The sequence below is a fragment of the Talpa occidentalis genome, unplaced genomic scaffold, assembly GCF_014898055.3.
Source record: "Talpa occidentalis isolate TD23 unplaced genomic scaffold, MPIMG_talOcc4v2.1 talOcc4.5, whole genome shotgun sequence".
NCBI lineage: Eukaryota > Metazoa > Chordata > Mammalia > Eulipotyphla > Talpidae > Talpa > Talpa occidentalis.
Genome location: NW_023604861.1, coordinates 44,459,159 through 44,483,692, shown reverse-complemented (window position 1 = coordinate 44,483,692; position 24,534 = coordinate 44,459,159). Strand labels below are relative to the sequence as shown.

At 39.8% G+C, this 24,534-nt stretch overlaps 1 protein-coding gene across 3 annotated transcripts in view; it reads left to right on the top strand.

The window, feature by feature from the left end:
- ATP8A2 (ATPase phospholipid transporting 8A2) overlaps positions 1–24,534 on the top strand; it is a 591,448-nt gene that overhangs the window by 541,197 nt on the left and 25,717 nt on the right. For 2 of the 3 annotated variants that reach the window (XM_054701459.1, XM_054701458.1), the window contains exons 35-36: positions 6,343–6,447; positions 20,648–20,698. In XM_054701459.1, the coding sequence (XP_054557434.1) occupies positions 6,343–6,447; positions 20,648–20,698 (156 nt within the window). The remainder of the gene's footprint in view (positions 1–6,342; positions 6,448–20,647; positions 20,699–24,534) is intronic. The other variant, XM_037527049.2, reaches the window with a different exon arrangement.

The window sequence follows — 24,534 nt, the reverse complement described above, 5'->3', positions numbered from 1 at the left end:
GTTGACTCAAACTTCATTCTCTATATCTCTAAAGATCAATGCTAAGTGATATAAATACAGCTTAACATTAAATCCCATGCTTAATTCATTTCAGATGATAAGAATGATGTGTTCCTCATTTTTCCAAATAATTCATGGTAGGAATCTTTCAAATGTGCTCTTCAAGACTGTTACTTTAAAAATATATGAGAAAAAATAATCAAAAAAGGTAAAATTAATGTAGGTTAAAGTGAAATAATTAATGATTAATTTTAGGTGTGTTTCAAATACATTATTTCACAAATAACTTGTGTACAATGTAAAAGAAGCAACTAAGTTCCAAGATAATAGAAATGTTAATTTCACACATAAGGAAAGGATGGGATACTCCAAAGGAATGATATTAATTTTGTGTTGAGCAGGGTTGATTCCACCTGCAAATATTTGCCAATTTCCCTAAAAATTGAGATTCCTAGATTGGCTTTACTTTGGGCAAAGCATAATTATTTTGAGGCCCTGAGGTAGAGAATTCACACTTTAATCCAAACCTTCCAGGAAAAGACATCAGATTTCATTTTTCTCTCTCCCTTCCTCCCACATTCAGTGAGAATTTTTCTTGCCTGACAGTTAAGATGTCATTTGAAAAGTCTTCATTTTGGCATTATCTTGACAACCAATGATACCTAACGCAGGGAAAGGGAGAGAAAGAAATTTTATAGCACATATTTTGTTGTTTTTTTCCTTCTGTTCACTAAATTTTCCAATTGTTAGTATAAATTAAATACTTCCAACATCTTAAATCCTTTGACTTACCACCACTTCCATTTTTATCTGCTAAAACTGTGTTCTGTAAATAGCAAAATCAGAATCCTTAGAAATAAAATGATTATAGCCAGGAAAGAAGTTTTTCTTAACCTAATAAATATATCAAAAGAAAACATTAGTTTCTTACAGCACATAGCCCAATTATGGTACCATCTATTACTTGCTGAACTTCTTCAATTTTTTTTAAGATAACCAAATTAGTTTTAGGTTAGTTAGAATAATTAGGTTAGTTTGATATAGTCTTGGGTTAAGAATGGTAATTTGATTATCAATTAATTATAGCCTATTTTAATTCAACTATCTTTAATTAATGTGATGGAAAAAGTTTCACAAACACTATTTGCCAAGTGAGACTTTAGTAGCTGTATCTTTCTACCATTTCAAAGCACATGTTTGCAGATGACATCTTTGCTTCCTTGTCTATTTTCTGGATATTTTCCAATATGTTCCAAGGAAAAGTTCCAGGTCAACATTAATCAACTTATCTATTCCCTCAACCAGGTTTTGTTTTTGATTTCTACAGCACTGTAAATTAGCGCCATTTACATTTTAACAAGGATAAGTCAAATGGCACTGCTTCCAACTGTACGAGATGGAAAGAGTGAATGTTACTTCCTTTCCAAGAAGCTTGCCAGCCTGGTAGGAGCAGAGGGCCCTGTGAAGAAGGTGCTGATGGGACTGAGCAGAGATTGGGCCATGGTGGTGTCCTTCCCACCACCCGGCACCACAGCCCACAAGATAGCCTCTCCCAGAAGTAGTCAGCCCCTGACTTGGGCTGAACATGAAAGGTCACTTCTGAATTCCCAGGCGCTTCGTGAAATGCATGTTCCTCCTGCATTATTTGAGGGAGTGTTATAGGGCAGCCCCGATATGGAACGGGTTGCCTGGCTGTGGGTCCTCACCCACGCGCTTACAAGGGACTTATTAATACTCCACTGCAGGCACACACAAAAGGTTAATAAAAGGTTTATTTACAAGGGAAAAGGAAATAAGGAAAATGTACAACTCAGGGAGAAAATAGGGAAATAAAGTCTTTAATGCGTCCTACCCGATCCACCGACCTGGAAATCCAAAAAGCACTCTCCGAGCTGGCCGGACGCTGCGAGCTGGCAGAGAGTCAAAATGGGGGAACCCCTCCAAAGCCCACGTGTCTGGCTTTATACCAACCTGGCTGCTTAACCCCACCCTCAGGTCCCAGCCACCTTCCCTTTGGTGGTGATGGGATTTGGAGTTCCCAGTGTCTTTGGCTTTGGCCTGGGGTAGGGGTGGAGTCCACAAAGCCTGTATGGAATTAGCTTTAGGACATCCTGTTCACCCTAACAGGAGCAGAGAGAATGGTGTATATTCACTCTTACTTACAATATCTACCCAAACTCTAAGTTCAAATTGTAATATACTCATAATATCTATGCTAGAGTCACCTTTATCCTTAAAAACAAGAATTTTGTAAATCTATTTGGCCATTTTCCTTCTGATCACAGGACCCATGTTTTATCACATTACACTGCCAGCCTGATATATGTGTTGCTGAGTCAAATAAATTTGGAGGCTTTTGCCAAAAAGAAAAAACATGTATGAGTTGCTTCTCTCTGATAGGCCACAATGCTGAACCATGTTTTCTCTTCCTGAACTTCAGCTTTGTAAAATGTGTTCTGTTTTGTCTTCCTGCACACTGCACAAGAATATTGATCTTGATTGTCCGCAACCACCCATCACTCGGTTCCAATTGCCAAGTGTTGATTGAAACATGATGTGCTGTGATACACCCTGGACTTCTAAGAAGAATTTTAAATTGAGTTGAAATTAAGGAGCAACTGAAGAATTTGCTCTGTGATGGCAATATTGCAATGTTAGGAATCTTCCATGGTACTGTTGAGTTTTTAATCTCATCTTGGGACAATAAGGATTTTTTGAGTTGAATTTTGGTAGTTAGCTCTGTTTTGAAGGAGCTTTTAAGTTCTAGCACAATGCAGGCCTTCCTTTTCACATATATTTCTAAAAGCAATTGAGAAAATGAGTTGCTTGTCTTTCTGCATTTTCCCCTTTTCTTCCCTGAGTCTTTCTTCCATTTCAGGACATGGACTATTAAAGAGTAAGAACAAAAACAACATGAGGCAATTCGGTCACTTTTTCCATGAAACTCAAGTTTCTGGATGAAGATCCATTATTAGACTATCTTAAGTCAGATTTGGATGCCATAAAACACCTACTCTGTTATCCATCCTGTTAACCAGAATTTTCATGAGGGACCAAACTAACACATCTTTTATTAAAATAATTGATTGATTATATGTGATACCTGGCTAATGAGTGTTTTTATTAGAAGCATGAAGTTTAAATTGCCCAGAACTATTTTAATATCTTTTAGCTCACAATCTTCCAAAATGTTTACCTATGACAGCATTCTTAGGTAAGCTGCCATGTACTTATTCTCATCTAGGAGAAATTCATTAGTAGTGCTTTGTAAAAATAATATAAAGCCCAAGGTCACTGAACACAGGACCCAATCTCCTTTTATCCGCCTGTATCTCCCATGCTTTCCCAGTCATCACACAATACTTTCAGCAATTCCAGAATGACTTCATTTCCTTATTGTAATCCCAGATAGGCAGTTAAATGGAAAGAAAAGGTAATAAGAAATTTCTGTATACAAATGGGTCTTGATTTCTGAAAAAAATAAAACTTTCTAACTAAACTAATTTCTTTTGAAGCACATCGTATTACCATTTTCATTCACATTAAGAATTTAACATTTGTCTAAGTTGCAACACTTCCATGCAAAAAAAAAAAAAAAATCCAGGGGAAAAGTTTCAGAATACAAAAAGAAGGAAAGTTCAAGATTTTAAGCCCATCTCTTCATTTTAAGTCTCTAATAACCTGGAGGTCCCCTGGGCGTATGTAACAGCTCTCTATGGGCTCTCACTCTGTTTGTGGTTGAGCCCCCACCCTGCCTCTTCTGTGATCTCCTGGTTTCTCCACGTGGAATGTGGGGGTAGGTGAAACAAGCTAGGACTATTGGGGATAAACCATCCCCAAATAATGGGCTCACTGTCCGAGCTGTGACTCAAAACATGAGACCTCAATTGCATGCCAGTGGCTAACGCTTAAAGGCTGGTTCTTAAACCCTTATTAGCTTTTAGTTAAATTGACAGGGGAGATTTTGGAATTGTTTATCTAATTAAGACTTCCCTAGGTAGATTTTGAAAAAACAATTTTATGTTGCTTACCTCACTGCTCCTACTCAAGTGCTATGTGCTGAAAGAGTAAAAGGCTAATCCTCAGTGTTGCAATTCACAGTTCTCATAGAGGTTACACCATAAAATTGCTAAGTAACTCTTGCAGTTTCTTCCACAGGAACAGTGCCCGGTAGCATCAGACACTGTGATCATTTCCTCCAAGGCAATATTGTGAATGAGTAAAAACTGGCAGCTTCAGTGTAAGGGGTCAAATTCTTTTTTACTGGACTTAAACTGTAGATTTCCAGTGACCCAGTGACTAGACTTCCTAGTGCAAACCTGCTTCTTTGTGTGGCCCTTCTTGGCTAGCCCAGAGAAAACGCTGGGGGCTGTTTTGGAGATTGCTCATTGAAGAGTGGGGGCATAAGGAGACAGGAAGGATAGCAGGAAGGAGAAGGACAGTCCTGGAACAGCAGGAAAACATGCACATTCTCCAGGGGTAGCCAGACATGTCCTCATGGGTCCTGTGTATCTGGGGTGGATCTGACTGACTTGGGGCTTGTCTCTCAGATGACTTGTTATCAAAATGGCCCCATAAACACATGAGATAAAATGCAGAGTTTGGGGCCAAACATATCCAATAATATTGACTGGTGTCATTTTAACATTCTTTTCTACTCTCTCCTTTCCAGCAAAATGTTAAAATTTTTCTCATTTATTGTTTAAATTAAAATTCCACAGTCTTTGCTTTGAACTGAGTATTTTATCACTACTGAGCCTCAGGACTCTGTTTGATGTAATTAAGGTATTATGTGTTAAAACCTGTGTGGTTCAGTTCCCTTGTTTACTTTGGGGAAAAGAAATGACAGGCACATATACAGTGTCGTAGTCCTGATACTCCATTACAGATTAACTTGGAGTGTCGGGAGATGACTGGGCATTATCTTAACAGACTCTTTCCTTCAAGGTGGAGGGTCAGCAGGAATCCGTGATTCCACTAAAACATCTCAAACTTCAGGATGCTCCCATTACACTTATTTTCACTTCCATACAGATATCCTCAGTTTTTGTTCTTAGTCTGCCTTGAGACCTGGTCGTTAGTGGGATCCTCACATGTATTTATATTGAAATGAAATGAATGTAAAGCTTTTCATCATAAGTAAACCAGCCCTGTATTATTGGTTATGAGCCTTTCTCTTTTTAGTTTTTCTTTTCTTTTTTCTAACCTGTATCTTATTAAATGACTTTTCTTCATGGGCATTGTTTTCAAACTCTGAAATCTCAACTTTAGAAAGGTCTTGAAATCAGCCAATTATTTGAACACTGTAAGGTATTCCTCTTAGTTTATCACAGAAGAGTATAGATGGTTCCTTCTATAATTTATTTATTTATTTATTTATTTAAAGATTGCTTTATTTATGCAAGCACTGGGTACAGTCAGAAGCTTGGGAGGGTGAGAGAATTCACCAGAGCCAGAGCGGGGAGCAGAGCAGGCAGAAGGACCGAAGTACACTGCTGAGGGGAGCAGCGGGCGGCAGGAGAGGTCTGCGCGCCATGTGGGACCCTCCTCCAGTGGCCAGGGAGCAGCCGGGAATTGAACCAGTGCTGCAGAGGCTGTGGGCAGCTTTGCAACCCAGCGCTCAACCGCTGCGCCACCAGGGAGGCACTCCTATAATTTAAGGAGAATAAAGTGTGTAGGCTGAGGTTTAACTTGTAGTGGAGAGAACTGCTTGCTTGTTATTTTGTCAGTTGTATGCCATTGAGGGCTGAAAGAGGGCCTTAATGCCAGTTTCTGCGAGGGAAGAATGGAAAAGTTATGCTTGATTATTTGTGTTGACACCAAATTTCAGGTCAGGGTTTTGGCATGAGGAGAGTGAATTGTAGCATATTAAACCCCACTCCTGTTGGGCAATGGCTTTTTTCACACTAAAAAGCGAGGAAACTACTCATCCTGGGCTTCCTGATTACACTAGGGGGGAGGAATTAAAGCATGTTGGGGTTTCCGTGTGCTGCAGTGAAAAGCTATTGAGACCAACCCATGAATCTCCATGAGCCCCCATTTTTGGTCTGAGTGACTGGGGTCTCCTGCCAGATCTACAGGCTTTCAGCAACAAGCAGTGTTTTCTATAGAGGTGGTGACTTCTGATGTTCATGATTCCAGCATGTTCTACTGTGCTTGGGAAGCTCCCCAGCTTAAGAAGGTGGAACTCTTGCATGCAGGAGAACTGAATGTCCTGTGATGTCCCAGGCCTCCTCCTCCTCTGTCAGAGGGTCTCCTGGTGGCCCAAGGGGGGAGCCATAATCTTTATTACAACTATGTTAAGTTTCTATGTCATGTTCTGTTTGTCTTTTTGTGAAACAGGGCCAAGCATACCTGTAAAAAAACATTGCTGGAGGAGGTGCAAGAGCTTGAAACTAAGTCCAGAGTGATGGGGAAGGCGATGCTTCGGGAGAGCAATGGAAAGAGGTGGGGCAACTCCAGCCAAATATTCTCATGGCCTGTTTCCCTGTGTTAACTTTTTCCTTTGTCACTTTTCCTTGTTTGCATGGTTGCTCAGTTTTATTTATTTTCATTACTTATTCTCTGAGAATATAGTCATTGTAAGATCTCAGTTGCACCCTCTTCTTAGAAACATGAAATTGGACTTTCTGGATCACTGGGGAGATAAAACTGGATTCTCTATTGGGTCTGGATGTGGGCAAAACTACCCACATGCAGAAAATAGAAATATTAGCATTATTATCTTAAGGTAGATAAGTTCATACTTAGTAGTATTGCCAAAGAGTATTTAAAAGTTAAAACTTTTGATATTGGGCCCAATTACTATATAAAAAGATATGTGTCTGCAGTGAGGGTTTACAGGCTAAAAAATGCATGTTCCAGATTATTCTATAAATCTTATTACAGTCTACTTTAATTATAATGGTTTTGTTTTTGTTTATGTTTTTGGTGAGTTGTTATTTTCTGCTGGTGTTGAGGAAGTATTGGGTTGTTGAAAAAGTCATAACACATTTTGGCATATGTCATGACTTTTCCAAAAACCCAATTCCTTGTGAGCCACTGGCTTATTCACAGAAATAAATTTGTAGCACCTTCTCCATGAAACATTCCATGAAACATCAGTTGCCTCTCCTTCGTACCTAATGCTTGGGCATATGAGTACTTTTTGTTCAGTAACATATGCTAAAATGTTATTAGAGTACATTTGGCTAAAATTTACCAAAGGAAATGGGCCCCAAAATGATTCACAGTATAATGAGGAGGCATTGCTGTATAGACATAGAATGCCTGAAAATTATGAGTTCAACTCTCCTAAGTCCTCCTACCATAGGAGGAAATATGTAGCTAACTGCTAATGAAGCAAAAATCTAGAAGTTAAATATTTCTAGACATACCTACTATGTATTTTGTTTATAGTCTGTCTATAACATCTTTTTTTTTTAATTTTATAGAGGCATGTTTTATTTATTTATTTATTTTATTTGTTTGTTTATTTTGTTTATACATGCACTGAGTACAGTCAGAAGCGTGGGAGGGTGAGAGAATTCACCAGAGCCAGAGCGGGGAGCAGAGCAGGCAGAAGGACCGAAGTACACTGCTGAGGGGAGCAGCGGGTGGCAGGAGAGGTCTGCGCGCCATGTGGGACCCTCCTCTGGTGGCCGGGGAGCAGCCGGGGATCGAACCGGCGCCGCAGAGGCTGCGGGCAGCTTCGCAACCCAGCACTCAACCGCTGCGCCACCGGGGAGGCCCTGTCTATAACATCTTTTAAAGTAATGAAGACAAACCAACTTTTTTTTTTTTTAAAGATTTATTTATTTAATTTATTTTATACAAGCCCTGGATAGTCAGAAGTGCGGGAGGGTGAGAGAATTCACCAGAGCCAGAGCGGGGAGCAGAGCAGGCAGAAGGACCGAAGTACACTGCTGAGGGGAGCAGCGGGTGGCAGGAGAGGTCTGCGCACCATGTGGGATCCTCCTCCGGTGGCCGGGGAGCAGCCGGGGATCCAACCGGAGCTGCAGAGGCTGCGGCAGCTTCGCAACCCAGCGCTCAACCGCTGCGCCACCGGGGAGGCCCCAAACCAACTTTTTAAGGAATTCAAACATTTCAGAAATGCTATGAGTATAATTTCAAATAACTATAGATATTAGGAAATAGGGTTATAGAGTATATTGTTGAAGTTGTGGGTTTTGTGTTCATTATGCTTTATTATTTAAGAAGCAAATCAATTAGCATTCCTTGTATGATTGCTGAACTAGTTACCTTAAAAAAAAAAAAAAAATCAGTCAACAAGATAAAAATCCCTCTTCGGTAGGCTTAAAATTGTGAGTATGTGGTAGTAAGGCCTGGGGTGAAAGCCGATCTCTGTATAGCCACTGCATGAGTCAGCACTTGGCCAAGGTAGCCATGGGGCTATTGGGGCCTTCAGATTCTAAGGCACAGGGCTTAGCGCCTACTAGATTTTCAAGGAGCTACAAAATCTTTTGAGACGTGAAAAAAAAATTCATGCATTCTAAAAATAGGGGGAAACCTCTGCAAAATGAAATTAATATTTAAAACTACAAGATGCTCAAAATCAACAAGCACCAGAAACCAGAGACACATTATGGGGGGTGGGGGGAGGAAAGGAGGGATTAGGATCAAAACAAGGGTGGTGGGAATTGTGTGGGGACTATAACCAAAATGAAAATGCATACATTGTGCAAAAATGAAAATGATGTAAGAATTATATAAAATAAATTATATTTTAAAACGAGAAGCATTTAAAAAGAATTCAAAATATCAACAAAATAAAATTTTAAAAGCTCTTAAAAAAAAAAAAAAACTACAAGATGCATACCAGCCTTAATAAGACAACCATGATAAGCAGGTTTCATCATTTTTGAAAAACTTACAAACTTTCTGATAGCGCAAGAATTCTCATGTATACACAGTGTTGATGAGAGATCATAATTGCTAAGTAAAACGAGAATTCTGAACCCAAATTCTAAAAGTCCTTTCAAACATTTGACAGGAAAGCATTGCATATAAGGAAGCATAAGAATGCATGTTAACATGCTTGATCTGTAAGGGTTGGGGATCTCCTTTAGGCACATGAAGTTCTTTTTTTTTTTTTTTAAAGATTTATTTATGCATACAAGAGCTGGGATACAGGCCAGAGGTGGGGGGGGGTGAGAGGATTCACCAGAGGCAGAGTGGGGAACAGAACATGCAGATTGACTGAAATACACTGCTGAGGGGAGCAGTGGGAGAGGCAGTAGAGATCTACTGTGCATGTGTGCCCTCCCTGGCCGGGGATTGAACCCGTGCTGCAGAGGTTGCGGACAGCTTCATAGGTTGCGTCTTAATCCCTTGTGCCACCAGGGAGGCCCAGACACATGAAGTTCTTAAAACAGGCATGGACTTTTCACAAGGGGGCAGGAGCACGGGGTACATTTAGAAGAGGTAGCAACCCCAGAGTCCATCTGGCTTGGGAGCTCAACAAAGGCTTCACATTGGAATAAAAGACAGACAGGGTCTGGGGGACGTGAAGGACTTGATAGAAATAGTGAGAATGTATTTATGGCAGACAAAATAGCCTATGCAAAGGCACAAGTCAGATTGTGTGCAGGAAGAAACCCCACTCGGTTTGGAAGGACTGGTGTGACTATTTCACAAAGATCTGGTAACTGCATTTGAATTCTGTCTTAACCACTGATTAGCTGTGTGACCTTGGGCAAGATATTTCCTAGAATGAGATTGTCTTTTCATCTCTTATACAAGACTAATCTTTTTGAAGGGTGTAGGGTTTATGAAATAATAAATGCAGCAGCATATCACACTGCCTGGCCCATAGCAGGAGTACAGGATGTCACCCCCCAGTTTTCAGTAGGAGAGCCTGGATGTTGAAGGAAGTTGTGGGCTGTCAGCCTTCAAAAGGGTGGTAAGCCCATCCTTGCTTGGTGCTGACCAAAGAGCTTTAAATATTTGCTTTGCTTTAAAGTGTCCTAATGGACCTCAGAAGATGATTAGAATTTAAGTGTGGTTTCCTACCATCTACATTTAAAAACTTGCTCTGGTCGCCTTGTAAAGGGCACAACTTAGTTGCTGCTGTGACACTGTGTGAAGTGTGCATGCATGTGCCACTGGATCGACGGCTTCCTTCTCCTCTACAAAGGTGACTTACATCACCTTTGTGTTCCTAACAGAAGGTAGTTTGGGAACTCCATGCTTCCCAACATCTCAGCACCGCCCCCCTCATATGTTTTTCCCTCCCTCCTAATTGCTCCCAGATTTTCTTGGTTGTCCATGTGCTAACTAGATAATGGGGGCGTCTGCTCTCTGTGAGAAATGATTCTGTCCTGCTTGGCCTCCAGAGAGCTCCTTCACAATGTTCCTTTATCATCTTTGTTTGCTTCTTTCACACTTGCTTGGATGCCTGTGCACTCACTCAGGTGTTGGTGAGGGTGCGGCAGGTGAGAGGGAGGGGTGGGTTAGAGATTTCTCAACTCTGATTTTCCTGCTGAAGATTTTTGTAGACTCCCTCTGGAGACCCTGATTTCTTTTGTCTCTCCTCGCACCTCCCCTTCCTTATCTCCCAGCTTCCATCAGATGTTTTATGCTCATACATCTCTCTTAAGTTGTTCGTCTGGCACATAGGGGATACTTCCTAAGTATCTGTTGACTAACCTACTGAAAATGGTGAAGTCCTTTGAGGTTGCAGAGAGGGGAGGGAGGGAAGGTTCTGCATTATCAGTGGGAAGTGCTTGCGCCTGGCATGTTAGCACATGTTCAGAAGTGGCCACAGAGGATGATGAGAGATGCAGGCTTTGGTGAGAGGGTCAATTATCTCATGGCTAGGGATAGAGCAAACAGAATCATAGATGCAGAGACAGTTAGGGCACTAACATCCCCCTCCCCATGCTAGGGTGAACAGCTAGAAGCATTTCCTCCCAACAGCCCCAGGTCCATCCTCCCTTAGGTGCCAGCAAAGCCTCTGCACCCCAGGTGTCCTCAGCACCCCTAACCACAATAAGGTTACTCAGCTCAGTTCTGAAAGCCTTAAGGTACTGTTAGAGGACATTCTGCCAAGTCATAAAACCCGAGTCCAGGTGACTGGCAAATGTCCTAGCAGTTTTTCTTAGGAATGTACTCATAAGAAATAGTGCAGTAACATATGCATTAATCTTAAAAAAAATTCTTCTGAGCCAAATCTTACAATTTCAATTCAAAATGGTAGGTAGAGATTCTAAGCGTCATTCTAAGTGCCCTTGATTCATTCTGTAAAGTGCTTCAGCATTTTCTCGAGCTTATCCAAACCCCAAACTTATACACAATTTTGGTAAACATTCAAACTTCAGTAACTTGCTTCCACCCTTTCTTATTAGAAAATCTTATCTTTCAAAATTAGCCTATGTAATTTATGCATAAATAAGCCTGTTCTCATGACTTTGATAAAACAAGCTGATAATGAGAAAGGGTGAGACCAGAGATTTAGATATTCAGAAAGCATAGGGAAATAAGAAAATGCTTAAGGTAATGAATGGAAAGTCTTGATTTTAGTTTATCTTTTTTTAAAAAAATGTCTTTTCTTGATGGAGCATTTTTCTTGACATGTTGTTTGTAAATCTTATGGACACTAGACATGTTAATATTTGGATTGTTAGAAATACCTTCCCACAAACCTTCTTTCCCAGTAACAGGCACCCAGAGATAATCCTGCTGTTCTCTGTATAGCATAATGTCTATCATGCATCTTGGTTTTTGGTACTGTCTAAAAAATGAGGAACTAAGTGGAGGCACCCCTTTTTTAGTATTTTGGTAATTTTCCTCCTCTATTCCTAAAGTGTAATTCATACAACTTTTTTTTTCTGAAGGAAGAAAGCCTACCCATAGCCACCTACTTTTACAAATACAATTTAAACAAATGCCTAAAATATCTTGTAAAATGACAAATATTTTCTTTCCCTTAAATTGTTTTTCTTTCTTGGTTATGGGATAGGGGGTATGCTGATGCTTTAGACATGATGGCATGCAAGAAGGCAAATGAATACATTTGATGAAAACACCTAGTTTTTTAGTTATACTTAGTCTGAATAAACAAGGAGATCCTTGTTTGTTCTAGACCTTTCTAGTCATTAAAATTGGTGGAATGGGGGAGGGAAATAGACCTAAACTGATTTTCTCCAGTTTCAAGGTCAAGGAGTTTTGGTGGCTGCCCCTGCAAGGTGGGGGATTCTCTTTCCCTTAAGTGCTTTCCCTGAGTATGTCTTTCTATATGCGCCTGGTAAAGGGAGCCATGTGACTGACCTTAAGCTGGTGGTGAGCCATCAGCAAATCTCCCCGTTGGTTTTATGTTCTCTGTGAATGCTGACGCCTGTACTCTGTGACCCTGGGACTGAGTCTGTGCAGAGGGAGTTATATAGTCACCCTGTCTGCCTCTTGGGAATTCAGGAGGGAAATTTGACTCACTTCTCTGTCTGGGTGCCCAGCCTGTGCTCACCCAGCTTTCATTTCATTAAGTCTACCTCTGCATAGGCAAGGCACTGATCCAAACCTCCTGGCTGGGAATCTGGGACTCTTAATGGGGTGTTATCTGCTGAAAAGCTAGAGGACTGAGCCTGAAACCCATAGGCAAGATTTTCAAACAAGGGAAAGATGATTCCTCCACTCCAGGCAGCTCTCTCCTATTTTTAAAACCAATTATATTACAAAAAAATACTTCCCAATTCATTTTGAGTTGTGAGCTGAACTAAAAAATATCCATTATGCTTTGATTTTTAAACAGAAATCCTCTGATCTTCAAAATAGCATTTAAAAAGCTGTTCAATATTGTCATACCCCCAAGTCAAAATTGTTACAACTGCTGAATCACAGATGAGTATAAGCAAGCCCCAACACAAGAGACGCTATGGCTTTATTATATATTATTTTCCCAATAAACTTCATATCACTTCAGGAAATACTTTTTTCCCTAAGTATTGGCTGTTGGAAATGCATATCTGTTTCCCTCCCACCCCTTCCCACACTTTCCCCCTAAAATATCTATTAGCTTTTTATTAGCTAAAACGATAGGGAATTATGGCATCATTTTGGCAAACGTCTCCAGGCCAGGTGGCAAATGTCTGCTTTCAACACCTGGTTAAGATTTATTTCAATTCCAGCTACATTTTTTCCATTGCTGTGTCATAAAGCAGAGGTAAGAGCACAGATTGTAGAGACAGATGAACCAAAGTTGGGCTCCAAGGCCTGCCATTCATTTGACTGTATGACCTTGGCTGGGTTATTAACGTCTCTGAACTTCAGTTTTCCCATTATAAATTTGCTTTGAGGTTTAAATGAAATAATACATACTAAATGTATATCAAGCATATATCTCCTAACTTAGAAGCTAAGTAACAATTAATTTTCACTGGCCATTTTAACACTTGTAGTTCTTTCCCAGAGCATTTGGAGAGCTCAGTGTGAGTACAGCAGATGTGAACTCTGGTGTACTTCATCTGTGTGCATTCCCCTATCCCCCACCCCAGGGTGGGCCAAAGGGCAGAGGTCCAGCTGAACCCCAAACACAGCAGAGCAGTCTAGGTGAGCCACACGAGTTTGGGATTGTGGGTATGGGGGAGAGCTCAAATCTGGACAGTTTCCCAATATAGCCTTTAAATTGATACTTTAACTATCTGTTTACAAAGAAAAGGGTGTACCCAGCCAGGCTGTCTCCCAAGCTCCACATTTCCCTTAGGGTACCCATACCTCAGACTCCCACTCAGGCTCATCTTGTTTATTCATACAAGAGCTGGGGTACAGGCCAGAGGTGTGAGGAGTGAGAGGATTCACCAGAGACAGAGTGGGGAACAGAACAGGCAGACTGACTGAAATACACTGCTGAGGGGAGCACTGGGCGAGACAGGAGAGGTCTGCTGCACCATGTGGGTTTCTCGCTGGCCAGCTGGGGATTAAACTCGTGCTGTCAGTTTCATCTTGTTTTCTTCATCTTCAGCTACCTGGTCTCAGCTGGATGCCAGGTCTCAGGTGTCTCCACATAAACAGGTCACCTTCCACCTTTCTGGCCATTCCCTAGTCTTTCCACTCTATGATGCCAACCAGTCTCCCTGCTGAGCTGCTTTCCCCTTGTATGCCAATCTCCACTGGGCTGCAAACATTCTTTTCCTGACACACAGCCCTGGTTTTGCCTCCTGCTGGCCTAAAACCTTTGGTGTTTTCCCACTACCTGTACAACCAAGTACAGATTTTGGCTCCCTTCCCTCTTCTTACTGCTGTGAATATCGCCTCCTGTCTCCCCATGCCCTCCTCAGCTCCCCTCACCAAGTCTGGATCTCTTGTGGCTGATGCCCTTGCCCCTTGCACTCGGTGTTGATTGGTTTTATACAGAAATATTGGGACTAAGCCAGGAACAAGGACATCCCCTTGCCCTAAAGGGACCTACAGTCCTGAGGGCAAGTGCTTCCCCACTCCAGACTGGCTCTCTGGTATCACTTCATAGTTTCTGATTTTTCCCCACTATGAAAAGTCAGCTGAGGCTCCCCTTAACACATTCATTTTAAAAGGTTTTATAATTATTCAGATACTCAACATACACAATATTTGAAAGACTAACACACTGAACTCCCACATACACATTGCCTAGATTCAACACTTAGAAAGACTTTGCCACAGTTTTCACCTAGAACATTTTTGCCCCTGTTTTTTCTTTGCTGAAACATAAAAAGCAAATCCTAGACTTCAGGATGTAGCCATAATAGCACATTATATGTTATAGCATTATGCCTAATACCTAATATACTTGTTTATGTTACTACATATAAACACTGTATCTCCGATGCCTGTTAACACATCAGTAAATTAACAGTAATTCCTTCTTATCAATTCAGTCCATAAATAGCTCTTCTGGGTTGTCAAATCTTATTAGAGTTTTATTGGTGTTTGTGTTATGATCTTGGGAAAGTTCATATATAACACTTGATCTCTATATTAAGTCTCTTTTAATCTCGAGAAGACCCATACCTTGTTTTTAATACTTTGGGCTTAGTAGAAATTATATCCCATTTTATTTTTCTCATAACCATTATAACCACATGCTGCAAATGAAAGCTTTCCCCTATGCAGAAGAGAGAACTCAGCCTCAGAGAGGTGACACCTGCCCCATGTCACCCAACTAAAGACGTTGTACCCTCATCTTCTAATTCCAGGCCTCTTTCCTCAGAACCAAGATGTTGAGAGTCACCCAAATGCTTCTACTTCCAATTTCATCTTTATCAGAGTGCCTGGAAAGCTGTAGCGTCATGGGAGAGACTGTGAGGGGGTGGGGAGGAGGAGGTCTGCCAGGAAGACAGAGATCCCAGGAAAGAGACATAGTGGCATGCCAAACCCAAAAAACTAGAAATAGCAGCCTGTGCATTTGTTATCTTTTCGATCCCTAATATTGCAAGACAATGGCGCAAACACAGAAACCATGCCCTCCCCTAAAGGAGCAAGAAGCCAAACAATCTGACAACTTCAGAGCAAATAACGGCAAAGGAATTCATGAAAGCTGTTAACTGTTTTGATATGGTTCAGAAAAGAAAAGCCTAATTGAGAAAGAGGATTTCCAGCCAGAAACACCTTAATGGAAACTAGTCTGGTCTATAAAAGAAATTAATTGAATGTGTTTAATCTTGTGTAGGGAAGAACTTTGGCTAAGGCCTAAAGCCCACAAATAGTTTAGACAACAAGGAGAGTTCTTAGGAGAACAATTGGGGAGTCAACAACACTCCCAAGGGCTCTGCAGAGCAAGCAAGACCAGTTAAATCTCAAGCTTTGCTGACAAATACTCAGAACAGGTGAGGAAATGCATTAGTGGGATAAAGGGAGTAAATGGCCCAGGAAATTACAGAAAGGCTGACTGGATTACCTAAATGGGGATTTTTGGTGACTGTTTGCATCCTGGGCACAGGAAGGAGAGGATGAGGAAAATAAACTCTTCAGGAAGTAAAACATCTAATTAGCATTTAGCTAATGCCTAAACCGCCTGTGTTGACTAAAAATAATTGGTTCTCTGTTATTTTTATGGATGTTAAATCCCATGTGCCTTTTTTTTCCCTTCTTGTTTTTGTTGTTCGGGACTGATAATTAATAATTTTAAAAAATCTTTTATAAATACCATTTGTCATTTGTTAGGAAGCAAGCAAAGGACTTCTTGTTCCCTCTAAGTGGTGTTTTAATTCTACGAGAAATCTAGTCAGGAACATAGTCACTGCCCACTGCTTTACAAACAGGGTTGCAGCATTTTTTATGAAATACTGCGGAGGGGGCGGGAAGAGACAGTGTTTCCTTGTGATGTCAGGAGGTGAGTGGAGGCGGGTTTGGTGTTAAGCAGTTGGCTGATAAAACATCCTCAGACTGGATTTCCAGGATCACTTGAATAAATTTATTTTTTGAATTGTGGCTTAGTTTAATATCAGCTTTCTCTATTTGCCAGCAAGATCCCTTTATAAAATTCCCTGTTACTTGTTGAGGCACAGGGGAAAATTCCCCACCCCTTTGGGTTCTTCTCAGGCGAGAGCAGTGATCAAAATAGTATCAGATAAGTTAGCAAAGGAAAATCAATTTAATAGCATATGCATGGAGAATTTACATGGTTATAAATTCTAAACAATAATGAGTGGCTGGAAGTTGTTTTTTTTATTCTGCGTTTAGGGGTATGAGGTTTCAAGGACGGAGAGGGGGGACCTGACATGACAAACAAGGAGGGGGTTGCCTCATATTTACTCTAAGAATACAAATGAGCTTCTCAGATAGAGACATGTATACTGATAAATTTATATATGGATGAGACACAAAACTAAAATCCTTTATGTTGTAAAAAGGGGGAGCTGTGATTGCTTCCTCCATTAGGAAAAGGGTAGAAGCTTAGAGACTAACACTGTCTTTGATTAGGAAGGGCTAAGGACTCCAACAAGGAAAAAACTTCTCCTCAGCCTCCAAGGCCCTCCCTGCTCTCAACTCAAAACAATCTGCATTCTTTAAGAAAGGGGACAGACCTCCCAAGGCTCACGGACCCACAATTGACCTCTAGTTCCCATTTTAAGGTGAAAAGAGTTCTACTTTGAGCACATGGAGAAAAGTTTCTGACCCTTTTTGGAGACCAACCCCACATATTTATGAAGTTAATGTCAGCAACTAACTATCTCTAACGGCTCATTACATTTCTTTTAAAAATAGTATGAAAATTGTAATTTTTTTTGAAAGTCGGTTTTATTTAACCCATTTGAGCAATAATAGAAACACTTGAAGGTAGATTTTAAAAAAATGTATTGTGTAGATCATGTAATTTGAATAGTGATATTTCACATGCTGAGCAGGGATTAGTTTTTTAAGAACTTCCTAGCAGATCTTGGGTAATCGCTTTTCTGCTTCATTATCAGTGACTTGTTGACTTTTCAGTTTGATTCCCCTTTCTTCCCTGCTTCCAGCTGTGGTGGATCTCTGAGCCAGCTGAGAACCAGTGACCAGGAACACCCATTATGAAATTGAGTTACAAGTTGGATGTCATCCAGCAATACCCAGATTCTACTGCTCATTTCTCAATGAGTCACTCTTAAATCCTTAGGGAGGCTGAGGAAAGAAGTGTAGACTTTCTGGCACCCTGAAAGTCCAGGTGTGAAGTTGTTTTTGTAGGGCCTTTAAGAGAATTATTGAATCCCCCAATACATTGGATCATTAGAAGTAAAAGAACTTAAAGAGCAATACTGGACATTTTTTCCTCCATATATAAATTTATTTATTTGATAATATTGTTGTTCATTTTTGCACAATATTTGAACACCCCTCAGGTGTTGTACCTGTGACTATCACCATAGTCTCTTTTGCTCTTCCCTGTCCTATTTTGACCCCTCTCACTCCCCTCCCTGTTTCATGTACCTCAGATCTATGGCCCACTTGCAAATTTTGTTTTTTTCTTGACCTTTTTTTCAGTTTCTCTATAGTCTACATGTAAGTGAAACCATCCAATACTTATCTTTTTCCTTCTGACATTTCACTGAGTATAACCCCCTCTAGCTCTATGTTGCTGCAATGATGTGTTTATCTTATTTGATTGCCGAATAGTTTTCCAGTGTGTACATATACCACACCATTTTGATCCATTCATCTACTTGGGGGCATTTAGGTTGTTTCCATATCTTAACCATTATAAATAGTGCTGCAATAAACATAGGGGTGCAGGTTTCCTTTCGAGTTAAGTGTTTTTGTGCCCTTGGAGTAGATTCCTATGAGTGGAATTGCTGGGTCATATAGCAGATCCATTGGTGTTTTATGGAAAATCCACACAGTTTTCCATAGTGTCTGGACCAATTTACCTTCCCATTTGCTGGACATTTTTAATGTGTATTTGTGACTGCTTTTGCATCCAACACTGTTCTGCACATGTCTGCCCAGGTCCCAGGCCTGGTCTTTATTCTGCGATGCAGTAGTTCTGTCTCCATAGATGGCATTTGGAAAGCTAGTTTAGTCCCACTTAGTCACAGGTGAATAAGACATCAACAACGTTGTGATTGAGATAACTCAGAGAATGTGCGAAAGTTGCCATGCAAAGATGGTCATTATAGCAGGAATCTACATTTAGCAATAGATTTATTGAATTTTGGAGAGATTTCTCTATTGATAAAAATGGGGATGGGGTGGAAAAAAAAGATTTATCCCATGCTGGTCCACCTAAGTGTGCATGTTTCTGCAGACCAGGACACAGAAATGACTGCTTATTGTAGAACTTCGGGTGTTAGCTGGTCAGTGAGTCCCAGTTCATCTTCCTTTCCAACAAAGCAGTGATAATATGGTTATTCAATGTTTATGCTTCTCCAGCAATTAAGATTGACTTAAAGTACCTTAGGTGGTACAGAATCAATGTCAGGCCTAATGTGAGACAGGTCATTTATTCATCTATGCAACATACATTTATTGAAAACTGAGGCCATGCCAGGCCAGAGTGAGGCATAGAAGGAGAGAGGCCAGTTCCTACTGTATTAGAGCTCATATTCCAGTGAGAGTAACAGACAATGAGTAAACAAGTGAATAAACAAATGGATAAACACAATCTGTGAGAACTGTTATGAGGGAAATGAAACAGAGGTGTGTAATGGAGAGTGAATGGTTGGGTTTGAATAGTTAGGAAATCCTCTCAGGGTGACACTTAAACTGCGATCTACATAAAACACTCAGACAACCAAACCAGGATCTGGAAAGGAGCTTAGTCAGCTTGTTGGCATGAAGACCAGAGGGGGAAACATGCTTGGTCTGGCTGGTGCCTGCAAAGTCTGTGGCAAAGTCATCTAAGGGAACCCAGGCCAAAATGACTCCAGGGTTTGTGGGCAAGATAGGGGATCAGGACTTAAGTCACAGGAGTCATGGAGGGTTAAAGCAAGAGCAATGCATTGCTCAGTTTTCTAGAATATGTGATTACCATGCCATTTTAAAGTCATAGAATCCCATTCTCAAAATTAAAAGTAAAATCCCAGTATATAAAATACAAAGTACTTATTATATGAATGTATTATAAAAGTCCAGGTTAATACATGTATTTGTTTTAAAGGCAGTTGATGGTGAGGTGACTTTCAAATGACAAAATTTTGAAATCATTGTTGTGGAGGACAGATGTCTTATATCACCTCTATATCCATTTTTTTTTCTCTCTTTTCTTTTGGCTGTACTGAGAAAAGCCCTAATGTACAAAAATTAGTTGCCAATTTTAGCCGTGTTTCACAGTTCCCCTTATCACCTCAGACTGTAACTCTTTTGTGATCTTGATTATGTTTAATATATATAGATTTGCTTAAATTATCAAATGTTTATGTGTACTACACATTAGTTATGTAATGATTTTATGTGTCATTAAATAATATATAAACATTACTATAAATCATTTCTATCAATAAATATGCTTAAATTTCTTCATTCATATATGTTATATAAAGAAATGATCAATTATGCAAGTCAGCACTAAAACTCTAAAATAGCAGCATGTGATAATTTGATTATTCTCTTATTACTCACTGCCTTATGCAGACAGGAGTATGGGTCAAGCAATGCACTTGAGCAGAAAAGGCTAGTTGCCAATATTACTTTATGTGAATGGCTACCTAAGAATGCTTTTTAAAAATAGCAACATATAACTTTTCTAATAATTGAACTATTTGTAAGGTCAAATACACGAACCTGTCATCTGAGATCTGTACAAAAGCAGGTTAACTTGAAAATGTCTATGGTTTTTACTATATTAAGATTATATATGTTTTATATGGAATATTTATTTCAGCTAAATATTTTTAAAATATTTAATGTAGATCAAATGAAATATAATTACTAGAGATTGATAGAATAGTAAACAGTGCTATAAATTTAAAAGCATATATTACCCTCATATTACCATTTAGTCAAAAATTCAGATGCATGTATTCTTCAAAAATTTGAAGCCTTTGATAAAATTGTACACTTTAGAGAGAGCAAAACACAATTACGTTAATATTGCTTTATAGATCTAATTTGGAAATATAAAATGAATAACTTAAAATTTTGGTACTTAAAAAGTATAATTTCAGCAAGAGTTTTACATGTGTTCATTGAATTTACTCATAAATACAACTTTCATTACTAACAGAATAAAAAAATTTTAATTGTCCCATATATTTCTTTTTGCCAGTTCGTCAGAAATAGACAACATTTCAGATGGAAGAAGTTATAAATATGCAAGGTATTTCTAGAATGATAGCTGTTCTGTTTTTTAAAGTGTTGGTATGTTACCCAGACCTTTTATCCTCCTGGCTAAGTCCTACTATTCAGAATGCGTTTGTTTTTTTAGACAACTGAGGACAGGAACTTGTTGAATACACTTTTGTCATGAGCACTTTGGGTTCATTGTCCAAGCTATCATCTTTTTGCCATCCCCACAAATCTATTGAAAACTGAAGAACTGTCCAAGATGCCACAGGCTGGAGACAAAGGCCTTTGCATGCTCCCAATTCCTGCAGTGCCTTTCACGCAGTGCAGAAGATGAAAGAACAGCTCTCAAAAGCAGAGAGGCTGCGGGCTGCGCTGTGCAAACCATGTTGTGCTTAGTGGCTGGACAAATTGGTTGTATTCTTTGAGCAAACATCTACAGAGGTTCTGTATTTTAGAGTATTTGAGATACAATTACTTTTCAAGGTAAAATGCAAGTGATCTTTTTATTTGATAATCTAGGGAAATGCAGCAGCTACACACTTCTCCATTTTGGCCTCTGCTTCTTGCATCCATAAGTCATGCAATCCCAATATGACTGGCTGAAGAACACATTTCTGCTATTCCTTAAAGTTTTCCACTGTAGTTCCTTTAACATTTAGAAATGAAAATACACATATATTCTCAAAAACAATTGATTTGTATCTGTGCTGTTTTATAAGGAATGTCTTTGGGCAAAGTGCACTGTCTGATTCCAGATAAAAAATTTTCGTGAGGATCTTGAGGGGATTGTTCTATTAGGCCCAGCAGACAGATCATTTATGTGCCTTAGATCCTCAACTCTTATTGTTCCTTGTAGAATTTTTTTCCCATTTGTATGTAATATTCTCAAAGGATATAACCAGATCATTCCATCAAGTTGACTTCATAGTTGTGTCATCACTGTATCCCTTGCCTTATATTGCTCTCGAGCACAGCAGCTTATACCAAGCATAGGTTTCATGTTCTCTGACTGTTGTTCTTTTATAACTCGACTGGAGTATGTCCAAGTTATGAAATCATTAGGAATGTCACGTAGTTTCTGAGATGCACCTTCTGCTTATCCATTGATTTTCTATGGTACCTTCATGTTAGTATCAGCAGCAAATATTTTCACACTTCTAACAATTGATTAACATTTACATAATGCACATTTACATAATGAATACCCTTTCTTATCTATTTCCACCATCTATGGGCATAAAAGAATATGAAATGACAACAAATGAAAAACCGAACCATGGAATTTTGGTGGAGTTAATAATTTGTGTCCACCCATCTGTGAGCATTGCAGGACATAATGCTTCCTTCATTTTTTTTCTATAAGTCATTAACTGTTTAACATCCAAACTTTTACAAACCTTTGCACAAAACAGCTCTACAGATGTGGCGTTATGCAGGCACAAATGAAAAGTTCAGTGTGATGAACCACGAGTGTGGAGTAGCAGTGAGAAGTTAGGTTGGTAAGAAGGTATGGGTCAAATCATATGACCTGTGATGATATTGAGGGTTTATTATAAAAGCCACAGGGAGCCATTGAAAGCCTCACTTATAAGAAATAATTCTAGAATGAGATCTTATGAGTGTAGAATATTAAAAAGAGCCACTTGGCCTTCCTAATCAAGGTCTTGGCAGGTTTTCCATGAAAAATAAAGCATATATGTTCCCAGGATTCCTCTCCCACGCAGGGTTGTATTTGGATGTGGGTATTTCATCTGAGAATCTTTGAAAGTCACCCCCCTGACCCCCACGCCAGGACAATTTACATTGTGGAAAGGTTTTCTTACAGTGACTTCATATGCTCTTTGAGGAAAAAAAGAAAAACATAGGTTAGTAACTGTCTTTCAAGTAAGCCCTAAGCAATCAAATGTGCAGATGTAGAATGATTCCCTCTTGGACTGACAAAAAGTACCCTTTACCCCTGGAGAATTCATGGCTCTACTAATGTGGGGAATGTTATTTCCAATACAAGACCTAACAAGTAGCTATTCATTTACTAGTGATAATATCTGCTGGTTATAAGAATGAATAAGGTAAGAACTAGATTACTATTATGAACTACATCTAAAAATTGTACTTTCAAAAATAATTGCTAAGTGTACCTCAAGGTCACAAGGCCAGGAATAAATAGCCAAGTTCTCTGTCTTCTCTATATGCCTTCATTCACTCTCCCTGCTCACCCTCCCCATCACATACTCTTTGTTCCTTGAAGTCTATCATTGAGCCAATGGTTCTTATTTTGGAAAAGGATTATATCAGTAGAGGATGCTTACAATGCAAATTACAGAGGCCCCAATTTAAACTGCCCTCAGGATACCTGAAGCCGCCAGCTTGTGTAATTTAAAAGCCCTGCTGCAGCACAGACATGGATGATGGACTAGACAGGAATGTCATCAAGGACCCAGTTTCCTGCCATCTTTTCATTTTGCTCCCAATACTCAAAACTAAGTCTGCTCCCCACCTGTCATGATCACAGGGAAATCATCCCACATGCACCCTTGATCCCAGCCCATGCAAGGGGGATACTTTGCCTCTGATGACCAATTAACAGGTGCATTTTTGCTTCATGGGGCCATCCCAAGGCAATCCCTACTGTCAGGGGAATGCCACAGTGGATTGGTTTAGGCTTGGATTACCAGGACCCATCCGTGAAGGAAGGCTGGGGTATCCTTCTGAGGGACCCTCAGCAGGGGAGAGAAAGAAAAGAATGTTGCTAGGAGCATTAACATACCTGCTTCCGGTGTGCCTCACCTCCCTCCCTACATGTCAATTTTACTTAAGATTTTTAGGGCATATACTAATGTCCTGAAAACTTTCGTTCTTTATCTTAGAAATATTGCTCCCAGAGACAGAACTTGATTTGGTGTTCTGTACTTTCAGATTTGGTGTTCTGAAAGGAAGTACAGTGGTCAGATTGTGCTGGAGATAAATTGAGGTTTTGAGGATCCTATTTCATAATTTTTGTGGATGACCAGAGAAAAGTCAAGCAATAATATAGGAACAACTAATTTCAGCCATTCAATTCATTCTTTAAAATCCTTATAATCCACAGTGTTTTTTTCCCCCACTGGGCAAGGAAAGGGAAATGTGTTTTCCTCTCTCATGCCCTGTGAATTTTCTTTTTTTTTACCATGTCTTTCACAACACTATCCCAACATCAGTTGCAATGAATCTTTCCACAGACAGCTAAGTACTAAGAGTACTGGACTAGACCTGTCGGGACAGCCTCACATTGTGGGATCCAGGTGAGTCTTCAATGTGAGCTCTTCTCCAAACTGGAAAATATGAGCAAGCAGTGATATGGACAATCATCTTATTTTGATATTTTCAAAGTAGTGATTTGCCAGAAATACTGGGTATGTTTAGCAGCTGTTTTACCTGGAAGAAGACAAGGACCTGACCTCCAAAGAGCCCTTCCTATCCATGTGCTTATCAGTTTTCAGTAAACCCTGCTTTAAAAGTATTGAAAGAAGACCCTGGCAAAGTCTATGTGGTGTTGCTTCCCTCCCCATCTCCACCCTGAAGACACTTCTTTGAAGACAGAGAATTTGATACACTGCCAAGACCACCCATGGCCACCAGCCAAATAGATGGGGTGATATTTCTTAGCCCATTGCAACCTGGACTGCAGATCTAGTTCTTCAATTGGGCAGTCTTCAAATAGCACCAGGTAGCCAATTATTCCCTTTCCATACACCGTAACTCTCAACAGTCAACACAAAAATTAAAAAGGCATCTGTGATGTGCTTATTTCACATAGAACATTTCTGCTGGTGTGACCTCACTTGAAAAATTACTGCACACTTATTCTCATCACATTGCTAATTTGAA